This window comes from Poeciliopsis prolifica, unplaced genomic scaffold, assembly GCF_027474105.1.
Source record: "Poeciliopsis prolifica strain line A6 unplaced genomic scaffold, Auburn_PproV2 SCAFFOLD002, whole genome shotgun sequence".
Lineage (NCBI taxonomy): Eukaryota > Metazoa > Chordata > Actinopteri > Cyprinodontiformes > Poeciliidae > Poeciliopsis > Poeciliopsis prolifica.
Genome location: NW_026562377.1, coordinates 16,306,566 through 16,329,179, shown reverse-complemented (window position 1 = coordinate 16,329,179; position 22,614 = coordinate 16,306,566). Strand labels below are relative to the sequence as shown.

The following is a 22,614-nucleotide window of genomic DNA, read 5'->3' as shown; positions in this document are numbered from 1 at the left end:
GGTCACTTGACCTTGAAATTATCCCTACCATCACAAAGTGACAAAGTAATGCTGAGTGCAATATGGTTCTGTACCATTAAGCTCCCACTATGCTCTCAAAAGTGTACAAGTGGTATGAATGTTGGTATGTCTGCACTACTTAAAGGCACTCTACAAAACTAATAAAAAAAACCCAGACCTTCATTTATATTTTATTCACAAGAAGCTTGAGTCCTTTTTCTTTTCTTTTGGACATAGAAATGGATCAAAACAAATATATTTTTTTTTTATTTTAGCTACTTTTTACAAATGCTTACTTGAAATGTTTTCCTAACAAAATGGGTCAGATTAGTATAAAAATATTGCACATCTACCAGTATTCTGGAGCAAAGCAGGATCAGCCGATTCGCAGCATAACAAAGTGCTTTTAGAGAAAACATGCAAACAACTATCTACCGAACGCAGGTAGAATACAACAGTCAATGTTATCAAGATGGTTGTGTGTGGGGGAAGGAGAATGTATACCTTTTATTTCAGGATGTAGCAGCCAGACAATGAATTTTACCATTTGTCTTTTTGACAAGTTCTCTTCAGTCAAATTGGTGAAGAAACTAATTGTCCCAGAGATTTCTTCATATTTTACTTTGAGGTGAGTAAAAAATCTCTTGAAACTTTTAGAACTAATAGTTCAGACCATAATCTTATAATCCCTTCATTTCTGTTGATTTCAAAAAATATTTCCATTCAGTGAAATGCAATGGATTCTCTTTTTTCTTCTTGTCAGAGTTTTGCATGTTTATTTAAGATAACAGCATATTGCATTCATTATATTTTTGTATAATCCAACAAACTTTAAAGATGTAACCACAACTTTAGTTTTGTGTGTGTTACAGATAATGCCTACTAGCTTCATGCTATTAGTCTATTCTCAAAGCTCCTAAGGTCTAAATGGAGCTGAATAAAATGTTGCATTTTATTCAGGTTTTACGTCATTGACTTGAGACGCGAGTAACAATTCTGCACCATAATAAACCAGTCGCTGTAGGTCTACAATGACTGAATAAGGCAGTGATTATGGAAATAAATTATGAAAGAAGTCTGTCAGTGAAGTGCATCCACAATCCCAGCACTGCTGGTTTTGACTATGCATCCAAACAGACTTATCTGCAGAAGTCGCAGTTTCTGTTCCAAAAAATTGGAATCGCACATCGACTTGCTGTGTGAACATGGCCTTTTTTAAATATTGCATAGAAGTAATTTGTGATTGGAGTTCTGTACATATAGATATAGTGATTCAGTATTATTCGTACAAACACAACTTCTACATTCTCTTTAGACATCACATTTTTAGTTGTTCTAAGTAGACCAACCCTTTAATAGTTTAGTAATCCAACACTGACAAAGTCAAGTCAGATCACACTCATGAGAGGCATTGTGGCTATAAGTGACTAATATGAATCTCAAACATTAGTACCAGGAGAAATAAACCTGCCCTATCCTGGTCCTCGAATGCTTTTAGCTCTTTATCCCCACTATTGTCCAGTGGTGAGAGTCCAGTTATCGATCAGCAGTTTGCCCACTTCGGTCAGCTGGCAATTAGGGAGAGGGATAGAAAAGGCCAAGGGAATTGAGGAAAAAAAAAATCTGAAGGTGTACACAAGCTTTTCCAGAAGTGTGTCTTCGTGGAAGCAACAAACAAGCTAAGGGGGTGTTGCCTAATAAGAGAAGGCACCACCAGCAATTAAGGCATCTGACAAATCATAGTGCTTTGCTAATGTGGGCTGACAGCAGGAAAATGTGAATAATGAGGCATGTGGGAGGAAGAAGACGAGAGGTATGGTGGGGCCGGGGGGTTCTGAAAAAGAAAAGATGTGTGGCATTAATGAAACAGGTGCCTCACAGACCATCAATGTGAAGTAATCATTGGGAGGTTACAGGCAAATTTCTTCGGCAGCAGGCCAAGCTCATGGCTACTTGAAGTGCAGTGGGGGAGGTGAAGACATGAGAGGTTTGTGTGCTGGTCTAACAATTGCAATGAGTAACAGTCCTGTTTTGGATATTTTGGGGCTACATTTTAATGCTATAAAGGAAAGTCAAGATACATGGTCTCAGCAATGGGTTTATGTGCATTAAAGTTATTTTTCCTTCCTTTACACAACTTTTGTCTCTGTTCTCGTTTGCTTGATGGAAAAGAGAGAGGGAGAGATTGGTGGGTGTTTACGCTGATGTTCAACTCTGGGTAAGCAGTGTAATTAGTGGCTGGACTAATGGGTTGAGCTGACTGAAGGTACGCAGCATCAAATCATCTGTTCAGCTGAGTGAGAGAAAAATTTGGTCCAGTCAAAGGAAACAGACCTTAATTTGGCAGCATTTGGGACTTGGCTTGAGGGATAAGCAACTGACCTACAACTTCAGAAAAAACAGGAGTATAAGTTTGTTGACATCAGTGGTGCTTTTAAAGTAAATCCTGCTGATCTTTTTGGATCACTGTCTTAACTTAGTTAATCTGTGCATTAGATTATTTGTGTAAAATAAAACAAGTTAGACTTTTTCTTTTTCATTCTGAAGAAAAGGCTTTATATATCTTGAGTGAATCCTTATGTTACTATTTTACTTGAATTGCACACACTTTGGTGTCAGTTCTGAGTGAATTTCTCATAAAATATCTGGAAAACGGTTCCTTCTTCCTTTCGAAAATATTACTTTAAGATGGTGGAACCTATACGGTTGATAGCCTTTTACTGAAAGCATTACTACAAATTTAATTTGAGCCACAAAATAAAAAAAAATTTCTTGGGTAAGATTCTAAAGAGCATGTAATGGTTATAATTTCATTTAAACTATATAATAGACTAGGTTCTGTTTTTATTTTATTTATTTATTTTTTTCATTTTGTGCATCACAAAAAATGTAAAATGAGCCAACATAAAAGGGATGTAATGTCAAGGACCCATTAAGTATGATTACTTGACTGTTCAAAAGCACAAGATTTGGTACTGTGGTTTAGATTTATGGGCCATTCGCAATCTTTTTTTATTTTATTTTTTGTAAGGCTATGGTCTGCCAAAACAGATTTTATTAAATTCCAACTTTGTGATCGAACTGAGTTGAAATTAGTTGTCTTGGACTTTACACCCATAATTTTATTTTAACTCGTCTCACTGAAGTAAAACAGACAAAATAACATAGTTTATATTTTGAATGTTTGTATTTCATTTTATTTTCTTCATATACAGTATCTTCCTGAAAATTTCAGTCTGTCAACATCCTTTAGATAATGCAGATGGTCCCTTTTATGCTGGAAAATCTCAAAAGGCTTCCATCGTTTCTAAAAAGCCTGTTCAATGTCAGACTAAACTGGAGTATCTGTATATGTACAGCCGCCTTGGTATCTACTGAAGCCGGCTGCACATAAATTTGCTCTTTCGCCAAGTTGAAATGTCAGGCTTGAATGTGTACTTGCAGTTTTGAACAGTCTTTCTTGTCAACCGGGAGATAAATCTGATCAGGAATAGGGCAACAGTGATTGCCTTATATTTCAACCCATGTCTGAATAACCTGGCTCAGAAAATTTAAATTCCAACAAATAAACCAGTCTTTGCTGCTGTGCTTGTAAGAAATGACCAAAATGTGGGGTTCATTGGTCCGTCCTTTATCCCCGTGTAATGTCATCCGCCTTTAATATGTCGACCTCTGTAACAGTTATTCTTTACGAACCACTTCAATTCCTAACTATTAACTAATCTAGTTTTCAAAGATCCGTTCTGCACTGGCTTATGACAAAATTAAACAAAAAGCCAACAAAACCTACCAACAAAAAGCTGTTTAATGCAGAAATGCAATCCTCCTGCCTCCCTTTACCAAACTTATTGCTTTGTAAGATGTTTATCTAATATCAGGATGCAGGTCTGACCCTTACTAGACATTTCAAGGCTAAAACCAAATTCTTACTGGTAAATCTAGTCACTTGGGCATTTTGGCCTCTTGTGGTATTATTTGAGGTGCATTAGATCATGTTTACAGCTTGAAATGGAAAAAAAAATGGATTGCTCATGTCTTTAATTACAATTCCTTGATTTTTGATCTCCAAAAGATGCTTTTAAATAAACAAAATGATGGCTGCAATAACTCAAAACAGTGCTGGCTCTTATTTTTTAATAAGGAAACTGAATAGTATGATTGAGCTGACAGATGAACACTATGAGCATGTCTGATTGCAATAAACTGCATGTGTGCTCATAAATACTTGTGGGACACTGCACTATGCACAGATCCACTTATTGTCAAGAGTGAGCATGTGTGGGTGTGTTATCGTAGAAATGAATGTGTTTGTGTGCACATGTTTTGAGGGTGAGGGGTTTAAACCAAGGATGTGAGCTCATGGTGGTTTGGTTCTTGTGGTGCAATCAGAGGGAACTTAAATGAAAACATATTGATTTTATTCAGGGAATGTAACACGGGTAATGGTACCTTTTTATATTTTTATGCATGTGGTCAAATTGTTGAAAATGTTTTGAGTCTTTGTTTTCAGTTTTAACACAATCACACTTTGATATACTCTAAGAAAGTCCCACAGCTTGTTTTCTTTTAACTTAGTTTCTTTTAACTAAGTTCTCTGACCTTTGCAAACTTTAAAATACAGGTATAGTAAGAACTTTTCAGGACACTCTAAATGATAAAGTAAACACAAGCATGTGTGGAAAGAGTCAGATTATTAGACAGCCAGTTAAAAACCCTTCTTGACAGAAATTATAGGTTTATTTTAAACTCGGTGAGGAAATTAAGCCCAGGTTTAGAGATAAGTAATGGTCTAAAGATGTTCTCACCTGTTTTGGCCTGCAGTTGTAGAACTATGAAGTCTTGTGACTTTGTATTTTTTTTCTTTTATTTAAATTTTCCACAGATTTGCACAGTATAACATTGGAATCAGCTTTTCTTGCTCCATTATCTTAGAAGCTTTTGGTTTTCCGCATGTGCTCTACCATCACTCTGAAACTGCAAGTTAGAATTTTCTAATCCTGTGACATTTCTCCTAAATGCATTTTGGCCAAATAAATATATTGCTACTTTTCTATTTTTTTTTTTATTTTCCCCATTGTCCATGTTTCTACTCACAGGTAAACCAGCCCATCTGTTCATTTTAAGATGGGTTCAAACAAGAGTTTGTTTGACCCCAAATTCTCACGTCTTTCTCAGAGGAGGACCAGTTTAGGCTTTCATAGTGTCCACATGGCAATGCTCACGACCAACTACTGTTCTTAATTTCTCAATTTTCTGGAGCAACCGGTGATGTTTTCAAACATAGAAGGTTAATTATACTCCAAAAGGTGGTGTTCACTGCACAATGCGTATGCTGCCACACCCTGTTCCTTTCTTACCAATCACACAAACAAAAGCAGTAAAATCTTAATTAAAATAATATGTCGGGCTTACTTCAGGCTTGAGGCCTATAATCAAAGTTCAGTATTTGGGTTGGATCGGGCTCAGACACAATCAGGATGGAATTTTTTAGGCCAGATCAAAACGCTAGTACGCAAGAACAAGTTAAAAAGTAGAGCCAGCAGTATGCTAACCCTCAGAATTGTGTAAATTATTATAAATGCTGAAAATATAAATTGTGTTCCAATTATGACTATTGATATATTTGTCATAATGTTTAAACATAACTTGACGAAAAACATAAATGAATTTGATAACAGTTTTCAAGGGAATTCCTGTTTTGCTAATTATGATTTATTAATATTCTGCTTTTGATTGAACAACAAGATTATCTGGTTAGTTGCTTTGGATTTCTGTGTGTCCACTTTTCACTTACTATTGTCTTAAGACTGATGTGTTTCTCTAACTTCCACATCTTGACAGCACTGTTTGACCAGTGAAAATTCTTCTAAGCAGCTGAATTATTTTGCATAATTTGTCTTTTAAATGATGGAAACAAGTTTGCAGCAATATGTTGGGGAGGGTCTGCATTATATATCTTATCCATACGACAAGAGAAAACTGAGCCCAGTATAACACATTTTATGGTATCTTAATAAGGCCTTTAGACCAGATGAATAATTTTTCAAAGAATATATTTTTTTTAATCTTTCATATTTGGTACTAATTACCAACTCAAGGCCAGTTTAAGGTCATGGGAATATCACTGAATCACAGTAATGAATTAGTAGTGAATTGCATTTGTGTCAATCTCTCCTTGGTGAGAAAAGTCAATTGGATGAACCAGTTGTGGTTGGTATGGGCAGAGTAAATGGCAGCGGGTTTTTTTGAGAACATGGAGCTATAGATAGTCATGCAACCAGTGTAGCTTGAGCCCGGACTCTAGCCTAAATGGCTAGATTCTTTGAACAGAATAAATCAAAGTCTTGCATGTTAACATGTTCTGCTTAAGATGTTTTTCTTTCTTCCAAAAAGTCAATAAAGCACTCCAGAAACCTAACCTACAGGGTTAGGAGGTGCAAAGAGACCTGGCCTATATTTGTGCAACAGTAAATTTCCATCTAGGCAAGCTTTGTTTGTGGGCAGATGGTGTTTCTCTTGTTTGCTCTAAAGCTGGGAGGGACTGAATATCTGGCTGGTGGATTATCAGGTGAGACTCTTTGCTCAGATCTATTCCCTTGAGATCACCAGGTCATCTTATTGTCCTGACCTCTCATTTTAAAAGCAGCTAAGCAGTTTGCTGGATCAGGAGTGGGCACTGACTAATGTTGGTCATAAGGAAACTTATGTCCAGTGCTCAGTTTTTTTTTTTGTTTTTTTTTAATGAGTGGAAATATATATATATATATATATATATATATATATATATATATATATATATATATATATATATATATATATATATATATATATATAAATGTCTTTTTTTTTAAAGCTAAAATACATAGGGAATTGAAGCAAGTAAAAACCTTTGTGCCCTTGTTTTTTCCCATGGAAGATTTATTGCCCTGCTTCAGAGCGTCATGTGAAAAATGAGAAGAAAGCGATTGTGTATTTTATCATGTTTTCTTGTCAGGTATGAGGTGTGCATATGTGTGAGCAAGACTGAGAACGCATGGGTTTATCAATTGACTGTGTGTGCAGCGGTGGGGCTGAGTGAGAAAAGTTAGAGTGGGTTTGTTTCACTCCATGCTCTTGGTGGGGATCTGGCAGACAGATTGAGAGCAACTAGTTAGAAAGATGAACAATGAGGCCACTTCCCTTTTTTTTACAGACTGTTTTATTCTTTTGTTTAGAGTTCTTTCTCTTCTTTTAAAAGAGATTAATGTATTCTAGTCTCACCTGTACATTTCCTGAAATGCTTTTTATTCCCACTTTCACTTTTCATTAGGGTTCTTTTTTCCCCTCTTCAAATTTAGTTTAAAAATAAGAACACAACTACAGTACTTGTATTACATAGGGAAGTAGCAAATTAACACATAAGATTTTTTTCCTTCTTTATTACTATTACCATTATTAGTAGATATTATTTTACGATAAGTTTTTTTGTGGTTTTCTTTGTAGCCGTATAAGAGATTATGAAAGAATTATAGGGTGTACATTGGCAATGAGTTGGTAATTATTCTGATGTCGTATGTCTGGTTGTTACAATAGTCACTACTATTATTATTATTTTTATGCAGCTGCAGATTTTCTTGTCTTATAAGTCAGTTTATAATCATTTTGCTTATGTAATATTTATTTGCTGGTACTTTAGCACAGTATATTGAAGAGACGTGTGAATACCATCAGATGGTTCTAATTACACATTTCTGCTAATTATTGAGTTGGTAAATTTCATTACAGTGAGTCAAGGGGTTGGATTAATTAAATGTTAACTTATTCCTACTCTTTTTCAAACAGAAAAGCAGTGATTTTGTTTTGGCTTTATATGTACATTCTTTTTCTTGTCCTACTGATTACGTGTTTTCTTGTTGTTTAAAAATGTGTTTAAAATGAATAAATAGTTAAATAAATTAAATGAAAATTTCCTCCTTGGCTATTGGTTGTCCTGTCCTTGTCAGTGACTTCAGTTCATCAACCCAGAAATTGGCCAGTGGGTGTCTGAAGTCTCAGCGAATGAGTTCATCTATCATTTAGTTGTGTGATGCATCGTCCTGTCATTCCCACTTGTTAGTAAATTTTTTTCCCCGTTAATTCATCTTGCTAATTAGTCATTGGGTTGGACAGTGAAAGAGGTCTTCCTGATTCACAATCGGTGTGTAAATGTAGAAGTGGCATCTGAAGTTTCAGACCAAAACTGGAGTCGAACTTGAAGAGCAAAAACTAAAAGGACATTCACACCAAAGCTGTTTCCTTCACTTTAAGCAGACCACAGAGTAGTCTTTCTCTTTCAGGCAAATGTGAAATCTCATTTGAACTTTGGCATAAATCACACATGGATTTCTTTCACTTTCGGGATGCATAATTTCCACAAATACATTGCAATGGTACCTCGTATTCATTTTGTAAAAGAATGCAGTAATGTAAACATTTGGTGAGGCAATAAGATATTCACAGCTCACTCTTGTTCGTACCTGACATGGATTAGTGTCCAAGATGCTAAATCTTTCCAACAGTCGGCACAATTATCATCATTGCCGTGTTTACTGCCATATTGCAGGATTTTCAATTAACAGAGGGAAAACAATCATCAGACTGGAGTGAACCAAGAGACAAAGTGGCAGCTTCTTGTGATACGAGCGAATGTTGTAACTGCATGACATGGTTCAGACAATTTGATTTTTGAAGTGTGCTGTGTGAAAATGAACCAAAACTTTAAAAAAGCATAAAAAAATTTCTGCCCATTTAGTCCAACTCTTATCTTGCTTTAAATGAGTGGTCTTCACTCCTCCAGGGCAGGGGTCCTGCAACTTTTAGATGTGCGTCTGCTTCAACACCCCTGAGCCAACTAATGAGGTCATTGGCAGGACTTTGGGAAACTTGACTGAATACTGAGATGATTCAACCCTTAAGCCCTGCTTTAAAATGTCAACAACTTTGGCCGTGATTCTAATGAAGAATCTTTCTCATATTTATGACTGTATGTAAGACATGGACTTAATTCTGAAAGAGGATTCTATAATCTGTGAAAGATTGAGTTTGATTTATTTACGAGGGACATTTATTAGAAGCTTGCAAATATTAACAGCTCTCAACAACTTGTTCATATCCACTGCAGCTTCACAATATCATCTGAAAATATTTCCCACCTTAATGAATGACTTCAGGTTATTTCAGAATAAAAATATAGCAGGCGTGACTCTCACTTGCAGCTTTTCAAAATTGAAACATGCAGTTCATGAACATGAAATTCTGCATTTTCTCATTCATTCATTACACTACACTGTCTTCATCTTGGAATCCATCACATATCTTGGCACATGCTTACAGTTTGCACTTAAACATTTAAAATGTACATTTAGAACATTGTTTTTCAAAATGATTAAGATTTTTACAAATCCTTCCATTCAGTAGAGACACTTTGAGCCTCTGAAGTCAGTGTGGTGCACTGCATAGATAATTAAAACGCGTTTAAATTATTTTGCTATTTTGTTTTTGAAAAAAAAAAAAGTTGCCTATTACTCGATCTCCTTTAGAAATGAAAAGTGTTGAGATGTGAACTAATTTCTGCTATTTTTCTTTGTACATAAATGCTTGGTTATATTTCTAATGAGGCAAGTATTACACTTAATCAACTTTCAAAATTTGTTTTTGACTTTACAGAATGTAGCTCTATTCTGAAGTTTCTCATGTATTGTGCACTCACACCAGCATCAACTTGGTGTGTGGGGTTTTTCTTTAGTTGTATAGGTGGGCAGTTTGTTTGTCTTGACTTTTTCTTGTTTATGCAGGTAATTTCATTGTCCTTTCATGTTGAAATTTCGCTTTGAATGATGTATGTTTCATATCATTAAAACAAAAGTATATTCCAAACTTTCCTTTTCTTAGTCAGAGCTCACAAGTCTTTTTAAACAGTGTGTTCTTCTAGTCAGACCAATGACTCTGTCTGCATTTTTTATCTCTGCGCTGCAAGGACAAAATGACATCATGTTGTTCTTGACACTCATTATGGGCAGAACTTTTTTTTTTTTCTTGCGTGATTACCAATAAATACTGCATGACTGGTCGGAAATTTGAAGTGGTTGTGGTTACTAATCCGAAAAATCCTAAAGTGGGTGGGACCTATGAAGACTTTCCAAAAGCTCTGCAGTTGTGAAATCTGAAATTGCTTCAGAAAGAAATTAATTCTTGTTCTCTTTCTCTTTGAGTAAAGGAAACCATTTTTCTATTCTTGTGGATTCTTGTGTCGGCCCTTGGTTTCGAGACACCGTCACTTTCTGTGTTTTTGTGAATGGAAATTTTTCGAAACCGCTTAGGGTTTTTATTCGTTTTTGCAAAAGCGAGAAAAAAGCTACTAGCTTTCTTTCAGCCAGCTCTCTGACGGTGTGCTGCAATCAAGCTTGGCTAAGATTACTTTGTGCTCAATACATCTGGAAAACTCCAGTCACCCAAGCACCCCAAAGTGTATGACACCCTGAAAATTCAAGTAGTTTTGAAACTGCAACATGTCAAAACTCTGGTTTGACTTGATGCCTGCATAGACTCAGTTTGTATGACCACTTTTAAGTTTTTTTGTTTATACATGTATTGGTTTGATAAGTGGATAAGTGGAAAATTAAATTTCCCTACAAACGAGAATAAAATGCAGAGCATTTTCTGATTTTTTTTTTTTCCCTTTTGGGAAAGGATGATAATACTATAATCAAATCCCCTGGCAGCCAGAAGAAGCAAGATGGCTACTGGTTAGGAATATTTGTAGAAAAACAAATTGAGTTTCCCTCTTTTAATACACCCTAAGGAGAAAGATGGTGCAATAAGAAAACCTTGGTGTTTACGTGGCATCATGTGGAAAGTTGTAGCCTCCTGCCTGAACTCAAGAAGTTAAGCTGCTGAGAAGTAGCGCAGTCTACTCCACATGCAGGCTTTATTTGTGTGATCAAAAACTGCACATCTGAAGAGAAATGGGCGTCGTTAGTGTTGTTGGTCTTATAAACCACCAGGGATTCGGTGTTATACATCTGAGTTTAGTTTTTTTAATGAGGACGTAGCACAGTAATCAACACATCTGCAACACATCTCAGTATATAACCCTGAAACTGGCACAATAGCTGATCTGTAATCTTTGTAATTTTTTCACTTATAAGCTGTGTAGGGTTGTCCATTTTTGGATTGGATTGTTCAGATACACTCTGTGAAAATATCCCGCACAAAACACATTTCTGGATTCTTTAGTATTGTTATTAACATCAGATAAATCAGAATCGAATTCTTTGAGTAAGTGAACGTCACCATCTTGGTTACATGTTGTGAAACTTATGAGCCAGCTGTCCCCAAAACTGTCGGCTTCTTCTCTCGCCTTATTTTGACACAGAGTCAGACAGACAGACGGACAGACCCGACCACCCTCTTAGACCGTCTCTCAGCTCCCTTTTGTCTGCCTGTCTCGCAGCATTACCCCTACAGTTGTGTTCTCCTAATTGCTGTGCACCCTGCAGAGAAGAGAGACTATCTTCAGAGGCTGTGGGGCTGTGGGGGCATTAGTAATGATGAGGTGTTGTTTTTTTTCCCCTCCACTTAACAAAAATTGGTGCTCCACTTTAATATTGAGATATGAACGCAATCTTTTGATTTGACTGGGAAGTTCATATATTCATCCAAGTACTGCTGGCTCATTCAGATTTGCCTCTGAGGGCAATGACAACATTTCTGGATTAGATGATGTTCCTCCAGCTCATTGATCAGCATTGACATCGTTGGTATTGACATTTTATGGCTTCCTGTGGATGTTTTGAACATTGTGTTGTAGATATTGGCTCTTAATAAAAGCTAAAATGTGCTTTTTTTTATTGCCACTTGTCATTTTCCACAGAAAATTCCTCAGCTGTTACCACAAAGTTGTTGACAGGATTTGGAGTTCTGATGCCAACAGTGACTCCCTTTTGGCAATTATCCTGCACTTATAAATGTACACGGTGTTCTCATTAGTGACTATAAATTGGATTTCTTTTTTTTTTCTTTCCCTCTCTCAGGCGCCTCTTCAGCCACCCCCGGGGTCTTCAGCCTCAGTGGTGGCGGCAGCAGCGGCGGCGGCAGCAGCAGCCTCAGGGACTCCCCAGTCACTGAAACTAACCTATCCAGAAACTCTGGACCGCATAAAGGAGGAGTTTCAGTTCCTGCAGACACAGTACCACAGGTGGGTGTGTCGCAAGTTGAAGACTTTTTTCCACTGTACAGTTCTGCTACTTTGGCTTGGTGAAAGTAGGGCTTCCCCCTGAAAACTACATATACCTGATACCGGAGGGCAGTCCGCCAATGACCTCCCATGTTTTTGTGTTTAAAAATGTTAAAAGTTGATAGAAAATTTGAAAATATGACTGGGTAATTGTACATTATTGGTAGCCTTTTTTTGGCAATACATAGTCTAGAACTACTCTTAAAGGCAAACTCAAAAAATATATACATGTATTTTTACACATCAGTTAAATACTAATTAAATAATCAGCCAAGTGATCTTAAATCAAACTATTTAATGCTGGTCACATTTAATATAAAATAAATTTAAATGAATATGATTTAAATATATATGAGCATCATCAACAAATGGCCGGTGAGGCTTTAGCTATGATCTCCATTATTATCAGACTTATTTTCTCATGCCATTTCAAATCATGTTCAGAAGGAGTAATATTTTCAAACTGTTCGGTCAGTGACCCTTGTCGCCTTGTACTTTGCTTACTTAAAGTTGAAGCACTGGTTGTTGGCATTCTTTCTATGCAAATATCGTAATAGTCTTTGTACTGTTTTTTTAAAGAATTGGTAAACGTTCATAGTGTTACCTTGAGAGATAGCAACATTGTGCATCACATCTTTTTATATCCCAATAATTCCACGTAACATACATGTATCCTCTCTTTGTGTCCACAAAAAAGGGGTGCAAGAAATTGAATAAAAATTTTAGATGTTGCACATTTTTTGTGATATTCTTGCAAATGCATTTAATCGTTCAGCCCATTACTGTTAAAGATGTATTAAAAATCTCTTTAAAATAAATAAACAATCCTTAGCTTGATGGTGGGGAAAATAAAGCCTGGTGACCCATCATCCTTACAATACTGTGTAAGTGTTATTGTTTTGTGGGGAGGAATAGAACCACTATTGCACACAGTACAAAACTTCGTCAGTGATGTGCTTTTCCATTACATGACGACTTGACATCAATATACCATTCTAAATGTTGGTCCAAGTTAAACTTTCTGGTTTTGCAACATACTTTTCAGTTTCACACCCAACCTTTACCACAACTCTGAGTTGTGTTTTACAATGTACTGACTGTATGGTTAACTTAATGTTCCCTGAAAACATTTGAATGTGGGGATTTAGGCTGCTTATGTAGCATTCCCCCCACTCTGTTTTTTGGCACACCTTCACATGGTTTCCACCCCCTGACTTCTCTCCTCTCATCCTGCTTTGATTTTCAGTGACCAGAGTCTCTTTCTACACCACTTCAAACTTCTTTTGTACACACACCCAACATCCAAAGAAAAACCAAAAACAAAAAAACCTCCATACCCCATGGCTACTGTTGCCCTGTTCAAACAAATGTGTGTGTTTGTGTGTGCTCTTATTTCTCTCTCTTCTTTGCTCGCCACAAGCTGAAGTGTAAACTTAACAAAACTGAGACTAGGGCCTGGTCTTTCCTCTAGTAAAATATTTCTTTGCCTGTTGGAAACGTTAGGCTTTTCCTGGCTGATACGATTTCCAGTTTTAATATCTAAACTGCTGATTCCAATTATGATAAATATTCTAAGAAAACTACTGAACAGGGTCAACAAAAACGGACTGATGCAATAAGGATTTGGAAAAGATGTCACTGAAATTTGATCTTTTCCACCTTTTATTAATTCAGGATGTTTTAGCTGCTTCACTTTTCAAGAAAATATCATTTGCAATGCAGTGGGTATCTATCTCCAAATGGGTCATACCCATTCTGGAATTGTATGGATTTTCATTTAAATATTTTTTAGTTTCCTGCCTATTGTCAGTCTAAAACCTTTTTCCACCTGTCCAAAAAGGTTTTGAGTGGACAAAGGAGTGTTTGTCCACTCATTTATCCATCAGTCTGTCCACCTGTTTGACCCTTTGCTCATAGCAGTTGTTTCAAATAGGATTTTACTCTGTAAATAAAACCAAAAACAATTTGGTAAACATTTTAAATGATTTGTAGTGTCTTTATACTTGGACACTAAAAGTATAAGAATTGTAATCCCTGTGTATTCTATAAAGCGTAGACAATTACCTTAAGACTTAAGTTAAAACGATAAAACAGTGCAGCTTTGCTGTAAAGCGTTCAACCTTCCTGGTATCTGATTAAGGGCTATAAGATGCTTTTCCTTTTGGGAAATTAGTGAATTGTCCTCTATGAGAGTAGGCTATCTCTAGAACTTTAAATTTTAAATACCAGTTTTTTTTACTAAATTTATACTAAAACGATTCCATTTGAAAGTGCTGCTCTTACTTTGCCTTTAAGTGTCAAGTTAAAGATTTAGCTTCATTTCTGCCTATTGTGATGCTAAATCTGAGCTTATATTGTATCTTTCTGTCTTAACATGTTCCCATTTTTGATCCTTAAGTGATTTTAAGCTTTACTCCAAATATTTGACAACTCATTAATTAGCAGCAAGAATCCAGTATAGTTATATTGCATCACTTAATGCAGACTGAGGGCTTTTTATGTTTTCTCAATCACCAAGTAGCCCAGTCATGCATGTCAACATCTAAAGCCACATGCTGCTCAGAGGTCATAAAACATCCATTATGTTGTAAAAAGAAAAATCATCATTTCAACAAAACCCCTCGACTCTTCTCTTAGCGACGTAACTCTTAGAGGCTGTTGGATATAAGTTAACCAACGACGACTATATGGAGTTCAGTTTGGCTCCAGTCTTAGAAAAGACCCGCAGCAGTTGGCAGGATTAGCAGTGGCCTTGTATAATCCAACAGGTTGTATCACAGAGCTGCATCTCTGATTGCAGACTGCACCTTCATGTAATCAGACCCACATGGACACAATTCACCCTGGAGGCACAACATGACCCCAATGCCCACACAAATAGACGCACTGATCTATTCATGTACACTTCAGGCTAATGCATGTACTCAGACTCCAATTATCTTCACACAAATAGATGCTGTCCTGAAACACCAGAGCTCTCTTGTGATGTTTATATTCTGATGTTGGATTAGACAACAGAGGAGTCGGTGCAGGGATTAGGGTTGATGGATTGCAACTTATTTTTTTGTCTAACTGGGTGTGTGGCAAAGGTTATGTCAGAGGGCAGATTTCTAAATTGATGTTTTGTTTCTCTGAGATGACCAACTCTGCTAAAGACAGGGAAGAGTTAATTAATTAAAGGGTCATTGGTGGGCCAACTACTCCTGCATGTGGGAGTGTGTGTGTGGCTGTGTTTCAACTATCCAAACAGGCTGTAATCAGCAAACTGAAGGGAAGCGGGAGGAGCTGCTGACAGAGCTCTCATTACTGTAATTTTCAGTCTCTGCAAACACACAGGTTGTTCTTGGTGACTGCGAGCACTATGCTGCGTGTGTGCGCCCTGTAGAGTCAGATAGGCTCTCCACTTACCTCTAATATGCTGCCACTCATCCCTAAAGAGCTCCTCCACTCTTCTCTGCTCAAATACTACAAGGGAGTTGTAACCACCCATGCACTGACTGTCATTTTAAGATCATGTTGATTGATTAATCATTTATTCTTCATTAATACAAATCAAAATTGGTTGAAATTAACTAGTATCCAGGAATAAGCTACATAATGCCTGCTTCAAGGAGTTCAGTTTTTTTTTTTTCTTTTTGTATACTGATGTATTGTCCAAAAGATTAGGTCAAGTCAGCATTCCTTACACACTCTTACCTTTTTCAACATGTAGCCACCACTTTATCCCTTATAGTTTGTTGGGATCTAAATTTTGGAGACAAACTTCCTTAAGTTTGAGGACTTAACTTGGCTTGTTTGTCTTGCTTTATCCCTGAAAAACTGGTTCTGGTAGCAGTAATTCCTGAGGTGTGTTTCCTCTATGCCATTTCAACATAACTTGATTACATGAGTGCTTATTGGAAATGGCAAAACAAAAACATTGCAGAGGTTCTTGCCTGTAGTTGTGCGGAAAGTGTCTTAGGTCCTTTCTCTGCAGGTGCGGCTTTAAGTGTTTTGTTTTTTCTTGTTGTTGTTCTTGTTTTTCCCAGTCGGCATTTGCCAGATTTGTCTCAATTTGCAGATCCTGCTTATTTCATTCAGTCTTTTTAAACCGCCTCAGGTGTGGCGTAAGACAGGCCAACTCAGGTATTGCGGGCAAGCGATTGCATTCATTAATTGGGTTATGGATGTACATTCCTGGACAAGCGAAGATAGTGGTACTTGGAGAAAAGCGCATTCAGTGTCAACTGGATGGGGCAACTTGCCACAGACACGCATACCGAGAAATGTTTGGAGAAACTGGCCGCTGAAGGTAAATGTGGAAATGACCTCCACAGCTCTTGTAGAGTCACGTTCCTACATTCCCATCAATGTTCCTGGCAGTATTCACGCCCACATAATGAGGAATACACTGCCGATTGAGACACCCAACTTGGCTAGAACCGAACTAGACATTAACCAGCTAGCATGTCAGTGGAGAAAGCTCATTGAAAAATACTTTGTTAGGGACTGAAAATTGTGGCTTTAGGGCAACAAAACATTTCTCCAATGGTATCCAAGCAAATGTGATCCAAAATTTGAGTAAAGTTTATATTTCAGTGCTTACTCTTGCGAACAGAATTAAAGATCTCTTAATTCACGGATCCATATTTCTATTGAGTTGCACTTTTTACTTTTACCTTAGAACCTGAAGGCTGTAAACCATTTCAAGAATCTAATTAAAAACCTTTTAAATTACTTGACTGAAGGATTTGTTCACTGTACCACAGACAACCAAAAGCAGAAGTCTGTAATTTAAAGTCTATTACAGTTAAAGTTGACAGAAAAGCTTAATTGTGAAACTATTTTATTTTGTGAAATATATAAATTATTAGACATTGGCATAAGCACTACAAGTAAAATGTATCTGAACTCTCTCCTTATCCTTCTTTTTAAAATAGCGATGGATGAACTCTGTGTAGCAATTCTGAGCTTTAAATTTATGCTGTATATCTCACCTTCTTATGCTTCTCTGTGATTTTCGAGTCTTGTTTACACTTTAAATCCAGCAACAGTCTGCTCGTACAAACTATATTTTAACTTAATTACGCCATTGACCCTCAAAGTTGGCTTGCCCATATACAAGTAAAGTAATTCACGAAAAAGAGCCAGATTTCTGTCTTAGCATTTTGTGAAAGAAGTCATCTGTTTTAAAACTACAGTTGCTTGTAAGTGGCTTTTAATAAATCTATTTTATCGTATTATATTATTTAATTTTAGAGCCCCTATTTCTTTTTTACTCACAGTTAACATATTGTTTCTTATTGATCCATGCCTAATCTTAAATTAACTTTTTTATTTTTTATTTTGCTCCAGACCTGATGTAATGCCATCTTATTCTTAATATCAACTAGTTTGTGTATCTTTTACTCCTTCAATAAAAGACAAATACAGCATGTTTTCCTCTTTCTTTGTTTAATTGGCTAGCCATACATTTGTTGCCAGTTTTTAATACTTAACATTTGGGGAGTGTTGTTCAGCACTGGAGCTTCAGTCCGGTATGTACACACAAAGCACAAGTTGAACAGGCATCGCAGAATTGTGAATGAGTTTTTAAGCAATTGATGGAACAAATTCTTCAAAATGCTTTCATTGTGCCAAGTTTTAAGCTCAAAATCTGTCTGATTGTAGAGCTGACACTAAGCACCTTATCCATCTATTTTCTTTGCCATCTGCTTTGTCCTGTTCAGGGAGACGGGCAGGGCTGGAACTTGTCCCAGCAAACGGCTCACAGGAGGCCATTGCCGCCAAGTGGACATGACTTGTTGATCAATGTCAATTTTGCCCAGCATGTATGTTTGTGACTGGAGAATCCCAAGGGCACACAAAGAAAACCCACACATATAATGGAGAATTAAAGACCTCCATGCATGCATCTCGAGGAACTGATGAAAGTTCTGGTACCTTTAAAGAGCAAAACTACAGAAGAGACATTATTTTGTCTATTGAATTTATGAGTTAATTCTTTTTTTTTTTTTTTTTTTTTTTACCAAAATGATCAAAACTAAGAACTGTTGAGGGTAAAATAGTTGCAAGCTGTATTTAAATGGCAGTATGAATAATTGCTGCTCTCCTGCTTTTTAAACAAAAGGAATGAGATTTGTTTTTGATCATTTGGTTTACAGCGGTATGAATACTGTTATTATGAAAACTTGGCATTTTACTTGAGGTTAAACTGTAGGAAACTCAAACCTGCTCATGCAGACAGGCAGCCAGTCCATCACAACACTGACAGATTTGACAAAAGAGGCAAACGACTATTCATACCAACCTTGCATATTGACAATATTGAATAAAATGTGACCATTAATTTTTAAATGTAATACATCCCCACCGTCCCCGGCCAAACATTGCCACCTAAATGCTTATTATGGGAAAATGAAGGACAAATAAAGATGTTTTTTTTTCTGTACTATATTTAAGAGAGGATGCTGTTGAATCCTACATTTTCGCTTCTCTCCGCTCAGTTTTCTGCCTTTCAGTTAATATTTAATTAGATGTATTTAGTTAGATGTATTTAGTTATTTAGTTAGATGTATTTAGTCGAAGTTGTTTAGTCTATCTGTTTTTAGCTTGTAGCATTTAGTTGAGATTTGCTTACATAAAGTGAACATCGTTACAGTGCACCTGAGTGAAAAGTTAGATGACCAATTAGTCTGGACCCCGGCTTGCTCTTGAGTTAAAATAGGCAGAGTTTCTTAAAAAAATAAAATAAAAATCAACAAAAATGTGTGATTTAAAGAAGTGTCTTGAAAATAATCTTATTGGTTTGCTGAGCCACATTAAAGTCTTGGTTTTATCTGGGTGTTAACTTGATCTTGGCTTAGGTGGTTTTGACTGCAACACCACTTATAGGCTCCTGTTTTCCTTTATACTGTCCAACTATTTATGCCAGATAAACGTGCTGATATAGAAAATTCCCTTTACGAAAATGAAATAAATGATTTTTCAAATTAACATGGGATCTCTCTTTCCAATTGTGAATGCACCATTTTAAAAGTTTGCTAAATTTTACTAAAGGAATAGAATTGGCTGCTTCTGCCTGCAGGCTTTCATTAATGCATGTGGGTGTTCTCTGCTGTTTATTTAGCAGCTCTCTGTCTATTTGGCTCTATATATACTTGATATATTCTAATTTTTGCACAGTTTCTATGTGCTTGTGTATATATTCTGCATGATGCTTTTGTGCAACTATCCGCATGCATTTGTTGATGCTCCCATAGTGTGTGTGTGTGTGTGTGTGTGTGTGTGTGTGTGTGTGTGTGTGTGTGTGTGTGTGTGTGTGTGTGTGTGTGTGTGTGTGTGTGTGTGTGTGTGTGTGTGTGTGTGTGTGCGTGTGTGTGTAGTTGCTGTGCGGTACTGACAGAGCTGTCTGGCTTCCTGCAGATTTGTAGCACATTCAGCTGATCATCTTATCTCCTGTCACCGCCAGTGAAAGATTGGAACGTCCAAGCTTACCACAGACACACACACTCATGTCATATCTACTCTTGTCTTTGTCCTGCGCGCTCATTCAGTCTAGTTTCATCCCCTATTTGCCGTCTTTCTGTTCGTCCTCTGGAACTTCTCTCCCTCCTCTCAGTAAACGGTGCTCTGCCAAACACTAATTATTACAGCAATCACTACAACAAGAAATACCTACTTTCTGCTTGCTTCTCTCCTCCTCTCTCTCCTTCATTTACTCCCTCCATCTAACTCTTTTGTGCTCCCACAGTCACATAATGGTTACACACTCGCACTGTAATTTCATTCCTTGAAGTCCATTTTGTGAGAAAAGGTTACTGCTTTCTTAGTGCAACCTGCAGGTCTTTTCCTAAGCAGAAGAGCTGTCAGACTGTGGGTGGATGTCTATACATTAGCAGTGCAGCTTTTTAAAGCTGGAGTCCAGTGCCAAACGCAAATGTTTAAGTTGTAAGAGAGATTTTCTGTCTATGACTCGTGTTAGGATTTATTAGCCACAAACTAAATGTGCTGAGTCAAGTAGGTTTTGACATTGGACATTTTAAATGTGCATGAGAGTGTGTGTGCATGTTCTTGAGGATGCAGAAACTTTCTGTATCAGAGATTTCCAAAAACATTCTGTCAGCATTTCCAAATGCAGCTTTTGCCATGCTAGACAAAACGATAAAACAGAGCAACTTTGTTGTACTATGGTTTTGTGAAGAAAGGTTAACAATAATACAAAGTGTTGACAATCTGCCAAAGCATAGAGCTCAGTTCCATTTATAAAACACATTCTATTCATTTTAATTCTGTGTTGCTGCTCAGACACTTTAGTTTGGTTTTTCTTCTTTTCATTCTGCTTCATAAACTAGTTAAAATTAGTTAAAATAATCCTGTTAATTATAATGGTAGTGAGAGAAACTAAAAAGTGGTCCTCTGCTCTGGCAGCTAGCTATCTGGTGACTAAGTTATTATTTAGTTGGATGTAGAAGGTTCTGTTTTGTATGTCGTTAGCAGGTGGTTAGAACTGTTGCACTACAATCATTAAAATCATGGTGTCTATACTTGGCAGGACAGTCAAAAATAAAGGGGTCAGTAGCCCCACTTTACAGCTCAGTAGGGTAGACCTTCACAATAAGAGCTTTAGCCAAACCAAATGCATTCTGAGCATTAAAAGTCATGTTTTAAGGACAGTTAAAACAACCTACAGTATCATCTCGGCTAGGGCTCAGCAATAAGTAATATATCGTGATGAATACGTGATCAATATCAATAGAAAATGTGATACAAAGTTCATTAATTTCACTGAACTCTGATCCAGAACCTCACAGCATTCTGGGGGATGTAGATGGAGGAACTTCTCAACTTCTCATGGCCAGCTAAGCTAGGTCAGTGGCATCAACTAACTAGCCTTCTCTTTGGTGGTGAAGCAACAACATGTTGAGTAACTAGTGCAGCAGCAGTTTCAGGTTTTACCTCCGTGTCTCATAACTGCTTAAAAATAAAATAATGGTGAGTGAATGAGTACATCAGCTCATCAGGAAACTGGACAAACTAACACTTCTGTCTAATCAATAATTATCTGTCGAACACTTTATATTGTGATACATGGGACAACGGTGGAGACAGTGGTAATTTGTCCCACAATCAGAGGGTTTCTGGTTTGATTCCCTGTGTTGATTTGTCTCTAGACAAGACACTTCACCCGCCTTGCCTGCTGCTGCTGGTGGTGGTCAGAGGATCAGGTGGCTCTAGTGCATAGCAGTCTCACTTCTCAGACTGCCCCGGCTGTGGCTACTATTCAGTAGTAGCTGAATAGTAGCTACTGCTTCTCTCCCTCACCTCCCTTGTCTGCCACGTGAATGTAGTGTAAAACACTCTGGGCTTCAAAGAACCTGCTAAGAAGCACAAGCCATTTACCATTTACGTCTCTCAGTCATATCATCCAGCCCTAATCTCAGCATGGAGAAACACCTGGTTTCTCTGTGCATTTCTAAATGTGAAGTTTTCTCTACCTTGGATCTAATTTGTGGAAAAATTAAGTGTACTAAAATATTAAGTAACATAAGCAAGTTGTCGTCTTAAATATTTTTAACTTTTGCATTATTTAGATGGAGAACAGTGTGTGCTCAATATGTGAAGTAGTTAAAGCGTTTCAAGTTTTTTAATGTTATAAATTGAGAAAAAAAAAAGAAAGAAACTGGTAGCTCCACACAAACAGTTTCACCAGTTTTCAGCTCAGCTGTGAGAAAATCCTGCCGAGAGCCAATTCCACTGTAATAAAATCTGGAGAGCGGGTGAGGGGTTTAATCCACGCAATACTTCTTCCACCACCTCCTCCTTACTTGTCGTCCTGCTTCTCTCCCTCACCTCCCTTGTCTGCTCAACTGGCTGGCAATGATAAATGAGTCAATTATGAGCGTGTGCGCACGCGGCACTAGTGGAAGGGAGCGGACGGGGACGTTATTACCTGTTGCGACTGGGGGTAATGTTGCGGTATTAATCATATTCTAATTTTCTCCCACCAAACGACCCTCTTTCCACCCACCTCCAGTGTCCCACCTCTCCGCAACAACAACCAACCCCTCCCCCACACCCCCACCCTCCTGTTACTTACCCCCACATAATCAATCAATCTGCTACCTGCAAACAAGTTGGTGTAAACTGCCAAGGGCCCAAATGTACTGGCTTGCTTGGGAGGGAGCTTAGAGGTGGGGTGCAGCAGAGAATTATTTTTGAGGGAGAATGAGCACAAAACATAGAAGAGACGAAGTTATGGGTCTGGATCTGGAAACCCCTAGCTGTGGGTCTAGTTTTTGCAGGATGGAAGAAAGAAAAACAAAGATTTTCTTCTCTGATTTTCTTATTTGCTCCACTTAATGCTGAAGTTACAACTTTAA

The 22,614-nt window shown here is 37.3% G+C and overlaps 1 protein-coding gene across 3 annotated transcripts in view; it reads left to right on the top strand.

The window, feature by feature from the left end:
- Positions 1-22,614, top strand: part of tle2a (TLE family member 2, transcriptional corepressor a) — a 46,644-nt gene that overhangs the window by 4,512 nt on the left and 19,518 nt on the right. For all 3 annotated transcript variants that reach the window (XM_055049434.1, XM_055049426.1, XM_055049418.1), the window contains exon 2: positions 12,051-12,214. In XM_055049434.1, coding sequence (XP_054905409.1) covers positions 12,051-12,214 — 164 coding nt within the window. The remainder of the gene's footprint in view (positions 1-12,050; positions 12,215-22,614) is intronic.